General features: G+C 33.5%; 2 protein-coding genes across 6 annotated transcripts; one reads left to right on the plus strand and one right to left on the minus strand.

Moving 5' to 3' along the window:
* Positions 1–1,643: 1,643 nt before the first annotated feature.
* Positions 1,644–15,295, minus strand: LOC125867254 (uncharacterized). 3 transcript variants are annotated; one of them, XM_049547683.1, is made up of 2 exons: positions 14,997–15,251; positions 1,644–2,338 (listed from the first exon to the last, which is right to left on the minus strand). In XM_049547683.1, the coding sequence occupies exons 1-2, from the start codon at positions 15,223–15,225 to the stop codon at positions 1,758–1,760; spliced, it is 810 nt and encodes a 269-aa protein (XP_049403640.1). In that variant the 5' UTR covers positions 15,226–15,251; the 3' UTR covers positions 1,644–1,757. The 3 variants fall into 3 exon arrangements, with proteins under 3 accessions (XP_049403640.1, XP_049403641.1, XP_049403642.1); XM_049547684.1 differs by lacking the exon at positions 14,997–15,251 and adding an exon at positions 2,474–2,785; XM_049547685.1 differs by lacking the exon at positions 1,644–2,338 and adding an exon at positions 14,071–14,500 and having other exon boundaries at positions 14,997–15,295.
* On the plus strand, positions 5,166–9,749 carry LOC125867253 (uncharacterized). Of its 3 annotated transcripts, none has more exons than XM_049547681.1 (3): positions 5,191–5,506; positions 8,957–9,109; positions 9,307–9,749. In XM_049547681.1, exons 1-3 carry the CDS (start codon positions 5,227–5,229, stop codon positions 9,747–9,749), a joined length of 876 nt encoding a protein of 291 aa, XP_049403638.1. In that variant the 5' UTR covers positions 5,191–5,226. The 3 variants fall into 3 exon arrangements, with proteins under 3 accessions (XP_049403637.1, XP_049403638.1, XP_049403639.1); XM_049547682.1 differs by lacking the exon at positions 5,191–5,506 and adding an exon at positions 8,573–8,816; XM_049547680.1 differs by lacking the exons at positions 8,957–9,109; positions 9,307–9,749 and adding an exon at positions 5,643–6,469 and having other exon boundaries at positions 5,166–5,506.
* Positions 15,296–16,754: the final 1,459 nt, after the last annotated feature.

The raw sequence follows: 16,754 nt of genomic DNA on the forward strand, positions 1-16,754 counted from the left end.
AACCCATTCCCTCCTACTTCCTCTCTCAGTGTTTGTGCTAATGATTCAGGCTTCTGTTTTAAATGATTCTTTTGAGTCTGAATCTGATGAAGAACCTTTGCTTGACATGTGTTTTGGTCACGCAGCATCTTTTAACGAATTCAGGAGTTCATGACCACCAATACAGCAAGAGATCATCTTGTGTACACAGCAACTGACACAGGCCTTCTGCATCTGGGTGGGAATGGATCTGAACCGTGTGCCTTTTCATATTCATCTGGGTCTCCTGCTCCTGGATCCCAGGTGTGTCAGTTGTCCAAGATGTGGACGAGGAATTGGGCTCATCACCAACTACTTCAGTCCGTGACCCTGTTGAACTATGCAAAGTAGATCGAAATATGAGTTCAGATGAGAAAACAGATCATCCAAAGTCAAGTATTGACTGTTTGGTTGATGGAATGCCACTCCTGGCGAACTGCTGGACATGACTTTGGTACATGATAACAGTGGTACTGGTCCTGTCACCTTCGACCAGGAGAACCCATATGATATCCATGGAAATGTCAACCTTGCCTGTAAAAGCTTGTTGCTCATTGATAGTGGTTCTGGGTCAGAAGCAGATCCTCAACACAATGTGAAAAGGTGGTGGCTTACACCCTTGGACGAAGAGGAAGTAGTGTGACACATGATCTTCATTTGTAGATTTGATGACCTATGGGAGTCTTACCAAGCATTCTTTGCTCTCATGGTACTAGGAATACAAGAGTATCATTTGTTAGCTGCATACCCCATCTTGTCAATAGATTTTCAGTGGTCCATTTAGGGACTCTTTGACTAATCATGATTGAGGTCCTGTTTTAATTTCTCAAAGTTAAAAAAAAAAAAAAAAGAGAGCAAAAACACCCTGTTTCTCAGTGTAACTTCATAACTATTAGTAAATCACTAATACCATCAGCTTGCAGCAACGCTAAGTTTACAAACAATAANATGCCACTCCTGGCGAACTGCTGGACATGACTTTGGTACATGATAACAGTGGTACTGGTCCTGTCACCTTCGACCAGGAGAACCCATATGATATCCATGGAAATGTCAACCTTGCCTGTAAAAGCTTGTTGCTCATTGATAGTGGTTCTGGGTCAGAAGCAGATCCTCAACACAATGTGAAAAGGTGGCGGCTTACACCCTTGGACGAAGAGGAAGTAGTGTGACACATGATCTGCATTTGTAGATTTGATGACGTATGGGAGTCTTATCAAGCATTCTTTGCTCTCATGGTACTAGGAATACAAGAGTATCATTTGTTAGCTGCATACCCCATCCTGTCAATAGATTTTCAGTGGTCCATTTAGCTTTAGGGACTCTTTGGACTAATCATGATTGAGGTCTTGTTTTAATTTCCCAAAGTTAAAAAAAAAAAAAAAAAGAGAGCAAAAACATCCTGTTTCTCAGTGTAACTTCATAACTATTAGTAAATCACTAATACCATCAGCTTGCAGCAACGCCAAGTTTACAAACAATAAGCTTCGGTAAGGAAAATGGACAGTAAAATAACCTCTCATCATGTAGAGTTTAAACAGCTCTTCATAAGAAATGTCATTTATAAATACATACGTTAGAGGCACAACATGACTAGAACAAGACAGATTATATTGCAAACAAAGTAAAGAGAGAACATTACTGAAAATTAAAGGCATTCTAATAAATTAGAGTATGTCCAAAATAACAACAGAAAAAAAAGGAAGTTATATGAAAGGCTTCCGCTAAAACCCTTCAGATCAGTAAGACGATTCCATCTTGGGACGAGGAGGTAATGCAGGAGGAGCGGAATATGTCATGTATCTATAGATACTTATACCAAAGCAGAAGCACAAAGCGATGACTCTAACAAACAATTTCCCCTTCACCATAAAGCAAAAGACCTGCATTGCTAATCCCAACATAACATCTTTTCCACTAATATCATACGCTCTATGCATAAAGTGAGAAATAAGGTAGAAATATCCCGTGCAGCCAAACAGCAGAAAGATATATCCATAATTAAACTCTAGAAAGTGCCATAACCCCTTATCGTCCGCATCATTCAACAAATTGAAACTCAAAGCTGCAGCAGTTAGAGCGGGAATGAAGTCGATCATAAATTTCCCTTTGGGACCCATTGATCGGAATTGAGTTTTGTAGGGATACCAATAATTGTTCAACAAAGGGTAGAGCAGGACAATGGCTTGAAGTGTAATGTAGAAAAGGTTGGCCACACAGAAGATTACTACCATATGAATGGGAATAGGCATGAAATAATTGAACGCAATACTCAAACTATAGGGCGGAAAGCTACTAAAAACCCACCACAACAACTCCGCTGAAACAAAGAAAAATCAACAATTCAGCATCCATTTTCACAAAGGCATTCATTCAACTATTGAAAAGACTTAATTATTTGTTTTCAATCTCCAAATTTTAGCAAACCCTAATTCACAAATTAGAGAAGACTTACGAAGTAATCGACCATTATATACACAACTAATACATCCCCAAATCTCAAATACTGTCATATCATCTCGGCTCCGCGGAGATACGACAATTTCTTCTCCTCCTCCGTTTATCGGAAAACGAACATATATTTTGCTCTTCATCGGAGAATAAACAGAAATTGCTCTTTCTTCATCCATCGGAAAACAAACAAATTCGCCGGTGACTGAATGATGAAATATCTACTACACCATTCTTAACTTTTCTCCAACTATACTCTGGGAATTGGGAATAATCAGACTAATAAATCTAATTTGTTAGTTAAGGTCCCAATATTTTCTTACAAATGTTATTTTTATGTCTAAATAAAACTTTGAGGTTTTAACGAAGGTTTTGGACATCGGGTAGGAAGTCAAAAAATGAAATAAAATCCTCGTGCTTCAATTTACTTGACCTATTTTGACTTGGATTTGGTCATAGTTTGAAAAGGGTATTTATGCCTCTTTTTTTTTTTCAAGAATACTATAAGATGTAATACTTCTCATATTGATATTCAGAGTATTTAGTCAAGATATACACAAAAAAAAAATTAATTCGAACACCACTGTTATAAAAATAAAAAGCTATTACAATTTGTTTTAGGAAGAACGTGAAAAGAGAAAGAATATGCAATTATGTTTGTTTCTGATCTTTAACTCATAAAAAGCCAAAAGATACATCACACAGAGAAATTTATGTAAATTCAAAATTTAAGTTGTGTCACATAAATTAGAACGAAGATAATAATAATACTTAAGTATATGCACTTTTGACGAAATATCAGTACACAAAATTAGTACAACAAAACCTTCATATTGAGATAATATCTCAAATGATGACTCAACTATACCCAATTTTGTTTTAAAATGTTGAGTTGATCTAATATAATTTTGCTTTAAAGGTTAGTTAAATTGATTCTCGTTTAGAGAAAGTAGCACTTACTTTGGAACATATCAATTGTAATTTTGATATTTGGCTTGAACGTAATCAATGAAATTGTTGAAGGATTTAACTTTCATACTATCAATGTATGTTAACATGTTATAGCGTTGTCTTACTTTCCGACTCACTAATCTCAATTTTTAGGAACGTGTTACATATAGACGTTACGATACTTCATGTTTTATATGATCTGATAGTGTAAAAATTCATTTACACTATCAAATTAGTTATAATCTTCTTGTGAATTGTTCATTTGCAGGTATATCAGTTGTCTATTGGAGCAGCACTGCAGCTTGTAACCTTTCTTGGCCAGCTGATAGAATTTTAATTCAATTTCTTGACGATTCAACTGATCCTGTCATTAAGGTCCAATAATTAATACCTTAATTTTCCATTTGTAGGAAGAAAAAAAAATCTTTTTCTAATTAAATTTGAAGGATTTTTTTCTAAAGAAGAAATATATATCCTAAAACTAGTATTTACCTATTCTAGCATAGCATTTACTAGATTAGGTAATTGTCCAATTTGTATGATGAACATTAGTTAGTAACCTCAAATAAACATGGTAAATGTTACTATGTTGCTCGGGCTCTAAAAAAAATTATCCTACTCGTTTTTTATTCTCCATCAATGTTTAGCCGAAGGATCCAACACCTCATCAATAATGAGTTAATATCTCAAAAGGTCACTCAATTTTAAAAATTTATCTAGCAAAGTCATTTAACTTTGTTTTGTATCAATAAAATCACTCAGACATTTACATAGTCACTCGGTCTTGCTTTTAAAGCATCGTAAAATAGTTTTCTTTTCAAAGGATTTTCTTGAACTTTGACCAAACATATCGTTGTCATATTGCATCCAAAACAAGTTTTATTTATTAAGAGCATGGGAGCCCGAAATGGAGGTACACCATTTTTATTTGATGCTCATCTTTAAGACGATGGTGAAACATAGAATAATGTTAGCCGTTGCCTTAGTCGAAACAAGTTTTTCAAAACTAAAATTGATTAAATCTTATTTAAGATCGACAATGTCTCAACTTGTTTGGAAGAGAGGTGAGCGAGATGGGAAGGGAGGCGAGTGAGATTTAATTTATTATGTATCTTAGATACATGTGAATCACACTAAATACATATATTTGTATATATCTAATGTGATTTGCATGTATCTAGGATAGCAAATACATATATAGGAGAGTGGCGAGCGATATGAGAGAGAAAGCCAAGTGAGATTTGTTAGGTATCCTAGATACATGTGAATCACATTAGATACATGAATGTATACCGTGTGTATCGCATGTATCTATGATACCAGATACAAAGAAAACTGACAAGCAAGATGGGAGAGAGGTGAGAGATGCAAACAAAAATTGTTATGTATCCCATATATATGTGAACACACTTGAATACAGATCTATAACAAATTAAACCTAAATTTGACCTCATTTATCCCAAGATACATGTATTTAGACGTATATGAATGTATCTGGACGCACCAAAATATTTTTATTTGACATGTTTTATTTTTCAAAAATTAAATTGTATGAACTCGATCCAATATTTCAAAATATCTTTTTCATCATATTAATATGAAAAAGTTTAAGATTTATAATATATTATAAGTAGCCCGTTTGACCATACAAATTACAAACATCAAAATAGACTAAATATATTGAAGCAGAAATTTTATTAGACTAAAATAACATTTGTATGAAAATATTGGGGTCTTAATTAACAAATTAAACTAATTTGGTGTCTATTCCAATTTCCAAAGTATAGTCGGAGAAGGATAACGGTGATGGCAAAGTTGTTTATAAATATTTCACCGGCGAGTTTGTTTGTTTGTTTTACGATGGGTGAAGAAAAAACAGTTTATTTTCCGGTGGATGAAGAAAACACAGTTTCTCTTCCGGTGGACGAAGTAAAAGATGTTTCTCCGATGAACAAAAAAATATATTTTCATTTTCCGATAAACGGAGGAGGAGAGGAAGTTGTTGTATCTCCGCGGAGCCGAGATGATATGACAGTATTTGAGATTCGGGGATGTATTAGTTGTGTATATAATGGTCGATTACTCCGTAAGTCTTCTCTAATTTGTGAATTAGGGTTTGCTAAAATTTGGAGATTGAAAACAAATAATTAAGTCTTTTCAATAGTTGAATGAATGCCTTTGTGAAAATCGATGCTGAATTGTTGATTTTTTCTTTGTTTCAGCGGAGTTGTTGTGGTGGGTTTTTAGTAGCTTTCCGCCCTATAGTTTGAGTATTGCGTTCAATTATTTCATGCCTATTCCCATTCATATGGTAGTAATCTTCTGTGTGGCCAACCTTTTCTACATTACACTTCAAGCCATTGTCCTGCTCTACCCTTTGTTGAACAATTATTGGTATCCCTACAAAACTCAATTCCGATCAATAGGTCCCAAAGGGAAATTTATGATCGACTTCATTCCCGCTCTAATTGCTGCAGCTTTGAGTTTCAATTTGTTGAATGATGCGGACGATAAGGGGCTATGGCACTTTCTAGAGTTTAATTATGGATATATCTTTCTGCTGTTTGGCTGCACGGGATATTTCTACCTTATTTCTCACTTTATGCGTAGAGCGTATGATATTAATGGAAAGGACGTTATGTTGGGATTAGCAATGCAAGTCTTTTGCTTTATGGTGATGAAGGGGATATTGTTTGTTAGAGTCATCGCTTTGTGCTTCTGCTTAGGTATAAGTATCTATAGATACATGACATATTCCGCTCCTCCTGTATTACCTCCCTGTCCCAAGATGGAGTCATCTGATATGCTGCCTTACTGATCTGAACGTGTTAGCGGATGCCTTTCATATAACTTTCTTGCTTTTTTGTTGTTATTTTGGACGTACTATAATTTATTAGAATGCCTTAAATTTTCAGTAATGTTCGCTCTTACTTTGTTTGCAATATAATATGTCTTGTTCTAGTCACCTTGTGCCTCTAACGTATGTATTTATATATGACATTTCTTATGAAGAGCCGTTTAAACTCTATATGATGAGAGGTTATTTTGCTGTCCATTTTCCTTACGGAAGCTTTCTGTTTGTAAACATGGCGTTGCTGCAAGTTGATGGTATTAGTGATTTACTAATAGTTATAAAGTTACACTTAGAAACAGGGTGTTTTTGCTCTTCTTCTTTTATTTTCTTTTTTTAAAACTTTGACAGCAATTATATAGATTATTCGGTGTAGAATTTCTTTGCCTACAACCCTCTGCTGAGAAATGGACACAGGAAGCCAATTTTCGCACCAACCTTAATGATACAAAACCTTTTCTTTCAATTTCTTCATCATCGGAATTGAATTGCATCTGTTGGCCGGAGTCTTGGTCGTCGGAAATCCTCGACTCTCAGTTTGCTGCATCGTAAGAGGTAATCTTGTTAATTGTATTTCTGTTTGCTCCAGTTGTGTTGTGTGCAAAGTATGCTTTCTCTCAATATACCTCCCTGATTCAATCAATTATGCTTTCAGTATGTTGTAATTAATCTACTTAATAAGATTATTGATGAATGAGTTAACTATGTCCAGATTCATGCTTTATGTTTCAGTCCTTTAGCATAGTTTGCATTTTCCCAAATAGTTGAGTTACTTAAGTTTCATTGTGAAGCTCGTGTTGCACTATTGTGGAAACTTTTCTTAAAAAGGATCAAGACTCTTTGAGATGTAAAATTGTGGTTTCGTGTTCAAAACATCATTAAATTTGTACCTTGATGATTATGTTTGTCGAATATTGCTTGGTATAAGGTTCAAAACATCATTAAATTTACACTGAGAAACAGATTGTTGCCATCCTTCCTTTCTTCGGAGTTCAAAAATACTATGATGGCTCCATTGCTTTATATCTTTATTTTATTGTTTTGTCTGTGATTCATCAATCCCAAAGTTTCGTTTTAATCCCGATCGAATTAGGAAAAAAATTTCATACTCTTTCATAACATAAATATTGTTAACAACTCTCCGGCATTAAAAACAAAAAAAAGTTTGTGACACTGAAATGAACTCCCGATAGATAAGAGAAAATCGGAAATAACCCTTATCTAATACTACTCTCTCGATACAATACAAAAACTAATGTTTTGAAGAAAAAAAAATACAAAATTTTCTCATATCGAAGTCCAAGTGTCGTGCTATTATTACTTAGTATTCATATGGTGAAGGCATAGTATTCTTTTTTTTCTCTCAAATAAAAACCTCATTGGCGCCAAACATGAGGGAATGTTATACGTTTGGTAAGTTGTCCTCCGACAAGGATAAAAGATCCCATTGAAGCAATTAATTCTATGCATATTGTATGGATATCTAGTCGCACAAATTGCATAGTAGCATAAATGGCAATCCCAGGTATTACCTAGCCCCCAAGAGAGTTTACAAACAAATATGAAAAGTATTTATGATATTCTTGAAAAAAAAAAAGGCACGAGTATCCCCCTTTCAAATTCAAGTCAAAATAGGTCAAGTAAGTTGAAGCATGAGTTTTTTTTTTTTTTTCCATTCGATGTCCAAAGCTTGCATTAAAGCTAGGACCGGACATGAAATATCGAAAATCAAATTATCGAACCGAATTAATTTTTTTATTATTTGATATTCGGTAATTAGGTATTCAGGAGTAAAATACTGTATTCGGGTTTGGATTTGGTATGAGTCATTAGTACCATTTGGTATTTCTTGAATACCGAATTATTTATATATTTAATGAAGATCATATATCAATTTGTCCAGTACTCATTAGTACAAGTCCAAAGAGAAAGTTAAAAAATAAACATAAACAACTCAAATATATGTCTTTTAATTGTATCAATTTATTTTTCTTAATGTTTTCTTATTTATTGATCTTCTATTATATCGTGCTTCCACATAAAAAAAATAAAAAAAATTGAAGAAATAATATTAACTTTGTAATACAATATGCTACAACTTCAATACGATATTATCAAACACCATACCAAATCAAAACTTAATTTCCCAATTAGCAAACCCAAAGTTTGATAATCACATAGCGAATACCAAACGTCCACCCCTAGTTTTATTTAGACTTAAAAATAACATTTGTAAGAAAATATTGGAGTCTTAACCAGCAAATTAGATTTATTAGGTCTCATTATTCCCAATTCGTATAGTTGGAGTTAAAGAATGGTGTAGTAGATATTTCATCATTCATAGTCACCGGCGAATTTGTTTGTTTTCCGATGGATGAAGAAAAAGCAATTTCTTTTTGTTCTCCAATGAAGAGCAAAATATATGTTCGTTTTCCGATAAACGGAGGAGGAGAAGAAATTGTCGTATCTCCGCGGAGCCGAGATGATATGACAGTATTTGAGATTTGGGGATGTATTAGTTGTGTATATAATGGTCGATTACTCCGTAAGTTTTCTCTAATTTGTGAATTAGGGTTTGCTGAAATTTGGAGATTGAAAACAAAAAATTAAGTCTTTTTAATAGTTGAATGACCCTTTACTGTTGTTTGAGATGGTGATTTGTTGTTGTTTTTTTCTTTGTTTCAGCGGAGTTGTTGTGGTGGGTTTTTACTTGCTTTCCACTAAACTGTTTGAGCGTTGCCTTCGATTATTTCGTGGCTATTCCCTTACATCTTAATAGAGTAATCTGCAATTTGGGCTTCTTTTTCTACATTTTATTTCAATCCGTTGTCCTACTCTACCCAGTGGCGGAGCCAGAATTTTTAATAAGGGGGTTCAATAATTGAAGAACTAAACATACGAACTAATCGAAGGGGGTTCGACATCTATTATATATACATAAAAAATAATTTTAACTATGTATAAATAGTAAAATTTTCCGCCGAGGGGGGTCGGATGACCCCCCTCACAGAAGGCTGGCTCCGCCCCTGACTCTAACCCTTTGTTGAACAATTATTGGTATCCCTATAGAACTCCCTTCCGATCAATGGGCCCCAAAGGGAAATTTATGATCGACTTCATTCCCACCCTAACTGCTGCAGCTTTGAGTTTGAATTTGTTGAATGATGCGGACGATAAGGGATTATGGCACTTTCTAGAGATCAATTATGGGTATCTCTTTCTATTGCTTGGCTGCACGGGATACTTCTATGTTGTTGCTCACTTTATTCGTAGAGCGTATGATATTAATGGAAAAGACGTTATCTTGGGGTTAGCAATGCAGGCCTTTTGCTTTATGGTGAACGGGCGATTGTTGGTTAGAGCCATCGCTTTGAGCTTCTGCTTTGGTATTAGTATCTATAGATACATAACATATGCTGCTCCTCCTGCATTACCTCCTCGTCCCAAAATGGAGTCGTCGGATATGCTGCCTTACTGATCTGAGGATGCCTTTAATATAACTTCCTTTCATTTCTCGTGTCTGTAATTTACCAGAATGCCTTAGATTTTCACTAGTGTTCTCTCTTACTTTGTTTGCAATATAATCTGTCATCTTGTTCCTCTATTTATATACAATGCCTATGAACATAAGAATAGCTCAAGTTCTATACGACATAACCAATCAAGCAACTGATGACAGACACTCATGTTACATTACAAGTAATTAAAATAATATCTACAAGCATTGACTGATCATTTAATAGGGAAAACGTTTAGGCATGAATGTGTGCTCAAATTGGAATTGAATGATATCAACTAATTAAACATATGCAGCTTGATATTGATATTGGTATTGGTAGTAGAGAGAGGAGAAGAGAAGAGAAAATAAAAAAACTGCACTTCCAAATTCCTACACAAAGAGACCATTTAACAATCCGCCAGTAAGGTCTTTAAAGGAAATAATAGTAGAGATCGATTGCCTTTAGTACTGGTCATACTATCAACTCAGAACATAACAAGAAAAAGGCTGAGATATAGTAATAAAGAGGGACTAGCTAGAAGCGCTGGACAATGTAATTAAACCTCAAAATTAAAATGCATAGCAGCCATGTTGCAAATAGAGGTACAAGATAAGCCAACATTTGTACACTAAACTATATAGATAAACATAATCCATAATTAGCTAGGGAATGGAATTGAAATCCAAATATCAAACAGGAATGTCACTCACTTGCTCATTAATCAGTCATAAATTCTATACTAAACAATAATGAAACCATCCATCAATTCCATCTTCATCGAGCTTGAACCTCAACTTCTCTAGCAATCCTCATCTGTACTGCCCTATCAACGATATATCTGATGATAAGTACCGCTACACAAGCATCCTCATGATTCTCCCACAACAATTTCACAGTCAGCAATCCAAAATCGGTTGCAATAAACATCAACATAAATGCAAAAGATATAGTTCCTAGCAAACAATGCTAGATTCTTATATTCGCCTTCGAGTAGAGGCAGGGCTAATATGCCTACAGCAGGTCCTACCAAAAAACCTGCACGGCCTATCTCAGCATGGAGTTGGATAACTCCAATTTTTTGGAGAATAAGATATAAAGTAAACAAGGCATGAAGAGCATAAATTGTTAACCCAACGTAAACCTTCCAATCATGATTCCTTGGTAAGACGTGTCCACAAAAACTACCTATGTAACATAAAAAAGAAATTATACCACATACGAGTTCGTGTCTGTTGAACATTTGCATTTTAGTAGATGGGTGTGGGTGGCTCCATTCTTGAAAAACATTCAAACTTTGAAGCTAAAAATTGAAACTTTGAAATTGAAAAAACTTATGGGTATGCGTGTGCCTCCATGCATGCTAGAAAAGTTTCAATCTTTGAGTGAAAAAACAAAAATATGCAAACTTTATAGTAACACCCAATTAATGGAAACTTCACAAAAATGGAAGCCCTCTGTAAATGGGAGTATGAAGAACATGTAATTTCTTCCTATTTCATTTGGTCGAAAATACCCTTTTTAACTTATTCACAATTATTACCTTTATTTATATGTTAACCTTACTAATTTAGCCTTTTTTATTTTGTAATTTCAATTATGTTTATTAGAAAAAACATTAGATTATTTTATATTAAAATAAATTGTTATATTGAAGTCATGTCACGTAAACATTAAATTGCATATATGAATAAATTTTAGTTATTTTTGTATAATTTTTGTATGTTGTATCTTGCATATTTAGCTACTAGTAGACAGTAGTGTACTCCTTCTGTCCCTAATTACTTGTCCACATTTCCTTTTATAGTTGTCCTTAATTACTTGTACATTTTGACAAATCAAGAAAGGACAAAATAATTTTACTCATTATATTAATTACTTTGAAAAAAGGTTTATGAATATTTTTTTTATATAATCAATGTGTATAAGTTAATCGTAAGTTATATATACCGACACAATCAATGTAGCTTAAAATGTGATAGTGCGAGGTATATTACTCAGACTCTTTAAATATATTTTTGATAAGGTGTTGGATCCTTCGGCCCAACATTGTTGGAGGATCAAAAATGAGTACGATAATATTTTTTGAGAATATTTTCTCGTTAGAAAATTTTTATTAGAAAACAGATTTTTCCTTCCTACAAATGGAAAATTAAGGTATTAATTGGACCTTAATAAATGACAGGATCAGTTGAATCATCTCAAGAACTTGAATTAATATTCTATCAGCTGGCCATGAAAGGTAAAACGCACCTCCGATCCAATAGACAATTGATATACCTGCAAATGAACAATTTGCAAAAAAAGTTTAGCTTTGACAGCGTAAATGAATTTTTACAGTATCAGATCATCTAAAATATGAATCATCGTCTACAAGTAAAACATTCAAAAAAATTGAGATTAGTGAGTCGGAAAGCAAGACAAACATATACCCGCTACAACATGTTAACATACATTGGTAATATGAAAGTTAAATCCTTCAACAATTTCATTGATTAAGTTCAAGCCAAATATCAAAACTACAATGGATATGTTTCAAAGTACTAAGTGTCATTTTCTCTAATCGAGAATCAATTTGACTAACCTTCAAAGCTAAATTATATTATTTTAAAACAAAATTGAGTATAGTTATTGAGTATCGTTTGAGATATTATCGCAATATGAAAGGTTTTGTCGTACTAATTGTGTGTATTGATATTTGGTCAAAAGTGCATATACTTAGATTATTATTATTATCTTTATTCTAATTTATTTATGTGTCACACCTAAAATTTTGAATTTACATAAATTTCTGTGTGATGTATCTTTTGGCTTTTTTTATGAGTTAAAAGATCAGAAACTAACATAATTGCATATTCTCTCTTTTCACGTTCTTTTTAAAACAAATTGTAATAGTTCTTACTTTTTTTTTTTTCTGTGTATCTTTACTAAATACTGTGAATATAAGACCAAACCCTAGCTTAATATTTTGTCTTTTAAAGCTATGAGATTTTTTGAATAATCCAAGTTGGGATGTTAACTCCTTCCACTCTCAACGCTTTTGGTTATTTTACTTGCAGCCCTATCTATTGATACCAGTTGGGGAACTGATCCCTCTTTGCAAGCTACTTACACTTCGGCTCAAGACGAATAGGCTAGCAATCTCGTAGCGAAAGGAGAATTCTTTTACTATTTGATATCGACATCTTTTTCTGCCTCTAACTAACCGAAAAGTCATCTTTAGAATCAAGTCGATCATGTGGAATGTACATGCATAAGTTAGCGTCTCGTTCTATGAATTTCTAAAGAACTTTTGTCATTTTTGCATTACGGGGGTATGATGAGCAATTCAATCCCTTAATCAATGCAAATTCTCTTCAGCCAAAACAAGCACGCTTATCATATAGAGTTTACACGTCTCTTCATAAGAAATGTCATTTATAACATACGTTAGAGGCTTCAATTTACTTGACCTATTTTGAGTTGGATTTGGTCATAGTGTGAAAGGGGTATTTATGCATTTTTTTTCCAAGAATACTATAAGATGTACTAATACTTTTCATATCAATTTAAATTTTTAACTATTGAACAAAGTTTATATAATTTAACTCTTAAAAAGTAAAACGTGAAAAAAAAGAAAGAACGGAGGGGAGTACTAATTTTTTCTTCTTCTTTGAAACTAACTCCATATCTGAAATATGGTAGAGTTTTAGCCATATGTGCCAGAATTCAGCCACATATATAACTGAAATTCAAACAAAAATGATTGAGTTCTAATCATAAGTGCCTGAACTCGATCACATATAGTTGTTATTAACACAAAAATGATACAATTGCCAAAAGATGATTTTCCTCTCAACTCCAGGAGAAACTAAATCATACAATAATAACAGTGTCACTCGAGCCTCTTTTTCCATCTCATAAAGGTAAGCATTTTATCGTCTCTTCTATTTTCAAAGCAGCTGCATACTCTCACGCCTCATCCTCGACATCTACTAGGTAACTCGTCAAGCCTTCTCAACACTGGCTGCCTGAGGTGCATATCTCCAAGGAGCTTTGAAAGGATTCACCGCATGTTTTACCAACAATAGTATATATAATAAGAGGAGAATACAGGTAGCATATTAGACGTTATGAATATTGAATGCAGGACAAATCAAGGAATTGTAATACTACAAAATGCAAGAGAGGAGGATCTTAGTGTAACGTTATAACTTTTAGTAAATCACTAATACCATCAGCTTGCAGCAACGCCAAGTTTACAAACAGAAAGATTCGGTAAGGAAAATAGACAACAAAATAACCTCTCATCATATAAAGTTTAAACGGCTCTTCATAAGAAATGTCATATAAACACATCCGTTAGAGGAACAAGATGGCTAGAACAAGACAGATTATATTGCAAACGAAGTAAAGAAAGAACATTACTGAAAATTAAAGGCATTCTAATAATTACAGAAGGTCCAAAATAACAACAGAACTAAAAGAAAGGAAGTTATATGGTAACACCCTTCAGATCAGTAAGGCAATAACTCCATCTTGGGACGAGGTAATGCAGGAGGAGTGGAATATGTCACGTATCTGTAGATAGATATACCAAAGCAGAAGCTCAAAGCAATGGCTCTAACAAACAATATCCCATTCGCCATAAAGCAAAAGGTTTGCATTGCCAATCCCAACATGACGTCTTTTCCACTAATATCATACGCTCTACGCATGAAGTGAGAAATAATGTAGAAATATCCTGTGCAGCCTAACAATAGGAAGAAATATCCATAATTTAACTCTAAAAACTGCCATAACCCCTTATCGTCATCATAATTGTTAAGATGATGATGCAAAGCTGCAGCAGTTAGGGCGGGGATGAATTCGATCATAAATTTCCCTTTGGGGCCCATTGATCGGAAGGGAGTTCTACAGGGATACCAATAATTGTTCAACAAAAGGTAGAGGATGACGGCAGATTGAAATAACATGTAGAAATACAAGATCAAGCCGCAGATTATATCATCAAGATGTAAGGGATATGCCACGAAATAATTGAAGGCCACGCTCGAACAAATTGGTGGAAAACAACTGAAAACCCACCACAACATCTCCGCTAAAACAAAGAAGAAAAAACAACAATTCAGCATCTCAAACAACAGTAGAGTAGAGGGTGGGTCATTCAACTATTAAAAAGACTTAATTTTTTGTTTTCAATCTCCAAATTTTAGCAAACCCTAATTCACAAATTAGAGAAAACTTACGGAGTAATCGACCATTATATACGCAACTAGTAAATCCCCGTATCTCAAATACTGTCATATCATCTCGGCTCCGCGGAGATACAGCAATTTCCTCTCCTCCTCCGTTTATCGGAAAAGGAAAATATATCTTTTCGTCCATCGGAGAACAAACTTCTTTTACTTCCTCCACCGGAAAAGAAACTGCTTTTTCTTCATCCACACGAAAATAAACTGTTTTTTCTCCATCCATCGGAAAATAAATAAACAAACAAACTCGCCGCTGATATATTTATAAACAAATTCGCCGTCACTGTAATCCTTCTCCGACTATAGGAGTAAGACACCAAATAAGTTTAATTTGTTAATTAAGACCCCAATATTTTCTAACAAACTATTTTCTCATATTATTATATTAATATAATGAAAAACATATTTTGAATTTAATTTATGAAAAGTAAAACGTGTCAAATAAAAATAGTTTTGAAATAGGGTAAGTTATCTATTTATTTATTTTAAATAAGTTTGAGTTCAAGTCATATGATAGATTCAAACTCAAGATATTTTTATTCCCATAAGATAGATGGTTTAATTTATATGTGACTGAATTTCATATAAAAAATAATAAAATTTCAGTCGTTTATATATAAACTTTAGCCATAAAAAATTTCAGACACCAAATATATAAAATTATTGCAAAACAGGTGAACATGTAAATTTTTACACATAATAAACTAGATATTTCATTATATATTTTCTTGAATTGATTAACTATTCCATGTTGGCAGTTAACACTCGTATTTGATATTTGTAATATTAAAAAAGGAAATTTATTAGTTTAGGAGCTAATTACTTAAATATACTCTAGTTTATAATACTATGAATCCTATTAAATTTTGGTGCGTCCAAATATATATATCTCGAGAAAAATGAGGTCAAAATTAGGTATAATTTGTAAAAAATACATTGTATTCAAGTGCATTCGCATATATATGGGATACTGAACAAATTTTGTTCACCTCCCTCACCTCTCTCCCATCTCGCTCGCTAGTTTCCTATGTATTTGATATCCTAGTTACATGCGAATCACACCAGATACATACATCTTGCTCGCCACTCTTCTATGTATCTTTATCCTAGATACGAATTACATTAGATACATACAAATACATGTATCTAGTGTAATTCTCATGTATCTAAAATACATAACAAATCTGGCTCACCTCCCTCTCCAACTCGCTCAACTCTCTCCCTATTTTGATGTACCTGCTTGGAAAAATACATGTATCTAAGTTTATCTTCTTCAATATATGGTACAAAACTTTTGATTAGTAGTAATATACGTAATATTTTAAAAGTATAGGTAATAATAGTATATAAGATAGATGAGTATGTCTAATTATATAGTTTCTCCTATAAAAAAGGTACTATTATTTATGTAGTGAGTCTCAAGAATGGTATTTTCCCATAAAATTTAAATAAATTACATAAATACAAATCTTATTGTACTTTATGTTTTAGGGAAATTGTATATAATAACAAACTATTAATTCAAATTAAATGTTATAATCATAGTTTGATTTAATTGTACCCCGTAGCAAACTGTTGCTATTTTGCCACTCTCACTAGTGAATCTCGCTCGCCACTCTCGTTCTCGCTGGGCTGTCTCCCTTGCCTCTCTCGCTTTGATACAAACACAAATGTATAAAATACGTTTGTGTTTGTATAAAGCGAGAGAAAATTATATATATACGTATATTTTCGTTCCCCTCTCTTAGATCT

This window comes from Solanum stenotomum, chromosome 6 (genome assembly GCF_019186545.1).
Source record: "Solanum stenotomum isolate F172 chromosome 6, ASM1918654v1, whole genome shotgun sequence".
NCBI lineage: Eukaryota > Viridiplantae > Streptophyta > Magnoliopsida > Solanales > Solanaceae > Solanum > Solanum stenotomum.

Excerpts from the sequence above, each read along its gene's own strand:
- LOC125867253 (XM_049547680.1), top strand. The coding sequence starts at position 5,227 with ATGGCAAAGTTGTTTATAAATATTTCACCGGCGAGTTTGTTTGTTTGT. Across the intron at positions 5,507-5,642 it reads ATATAATGGTCGATTACTCC|CGGAGTTGTTGTGGTGGGTT; the intron begins GTAAGTCTTCTC and ends TCTTTGTTTCAG.
- LOC125867254 (XM_049547683.1), bottom strand. The coding sequence starts at position 15,225 with ATGGATGGAGAAAAAACAGTTTATTTTCGTGTGGATGAAGAAAAAGCA. Across the intron at positions 2,339-14,996 it reads ATATAATGGTCGATTACTCC|CGGAGTTGTTGTGGTGGGTT; the intron begins GTAAGTTTTCTC and ends TCTTTGTTTCAG.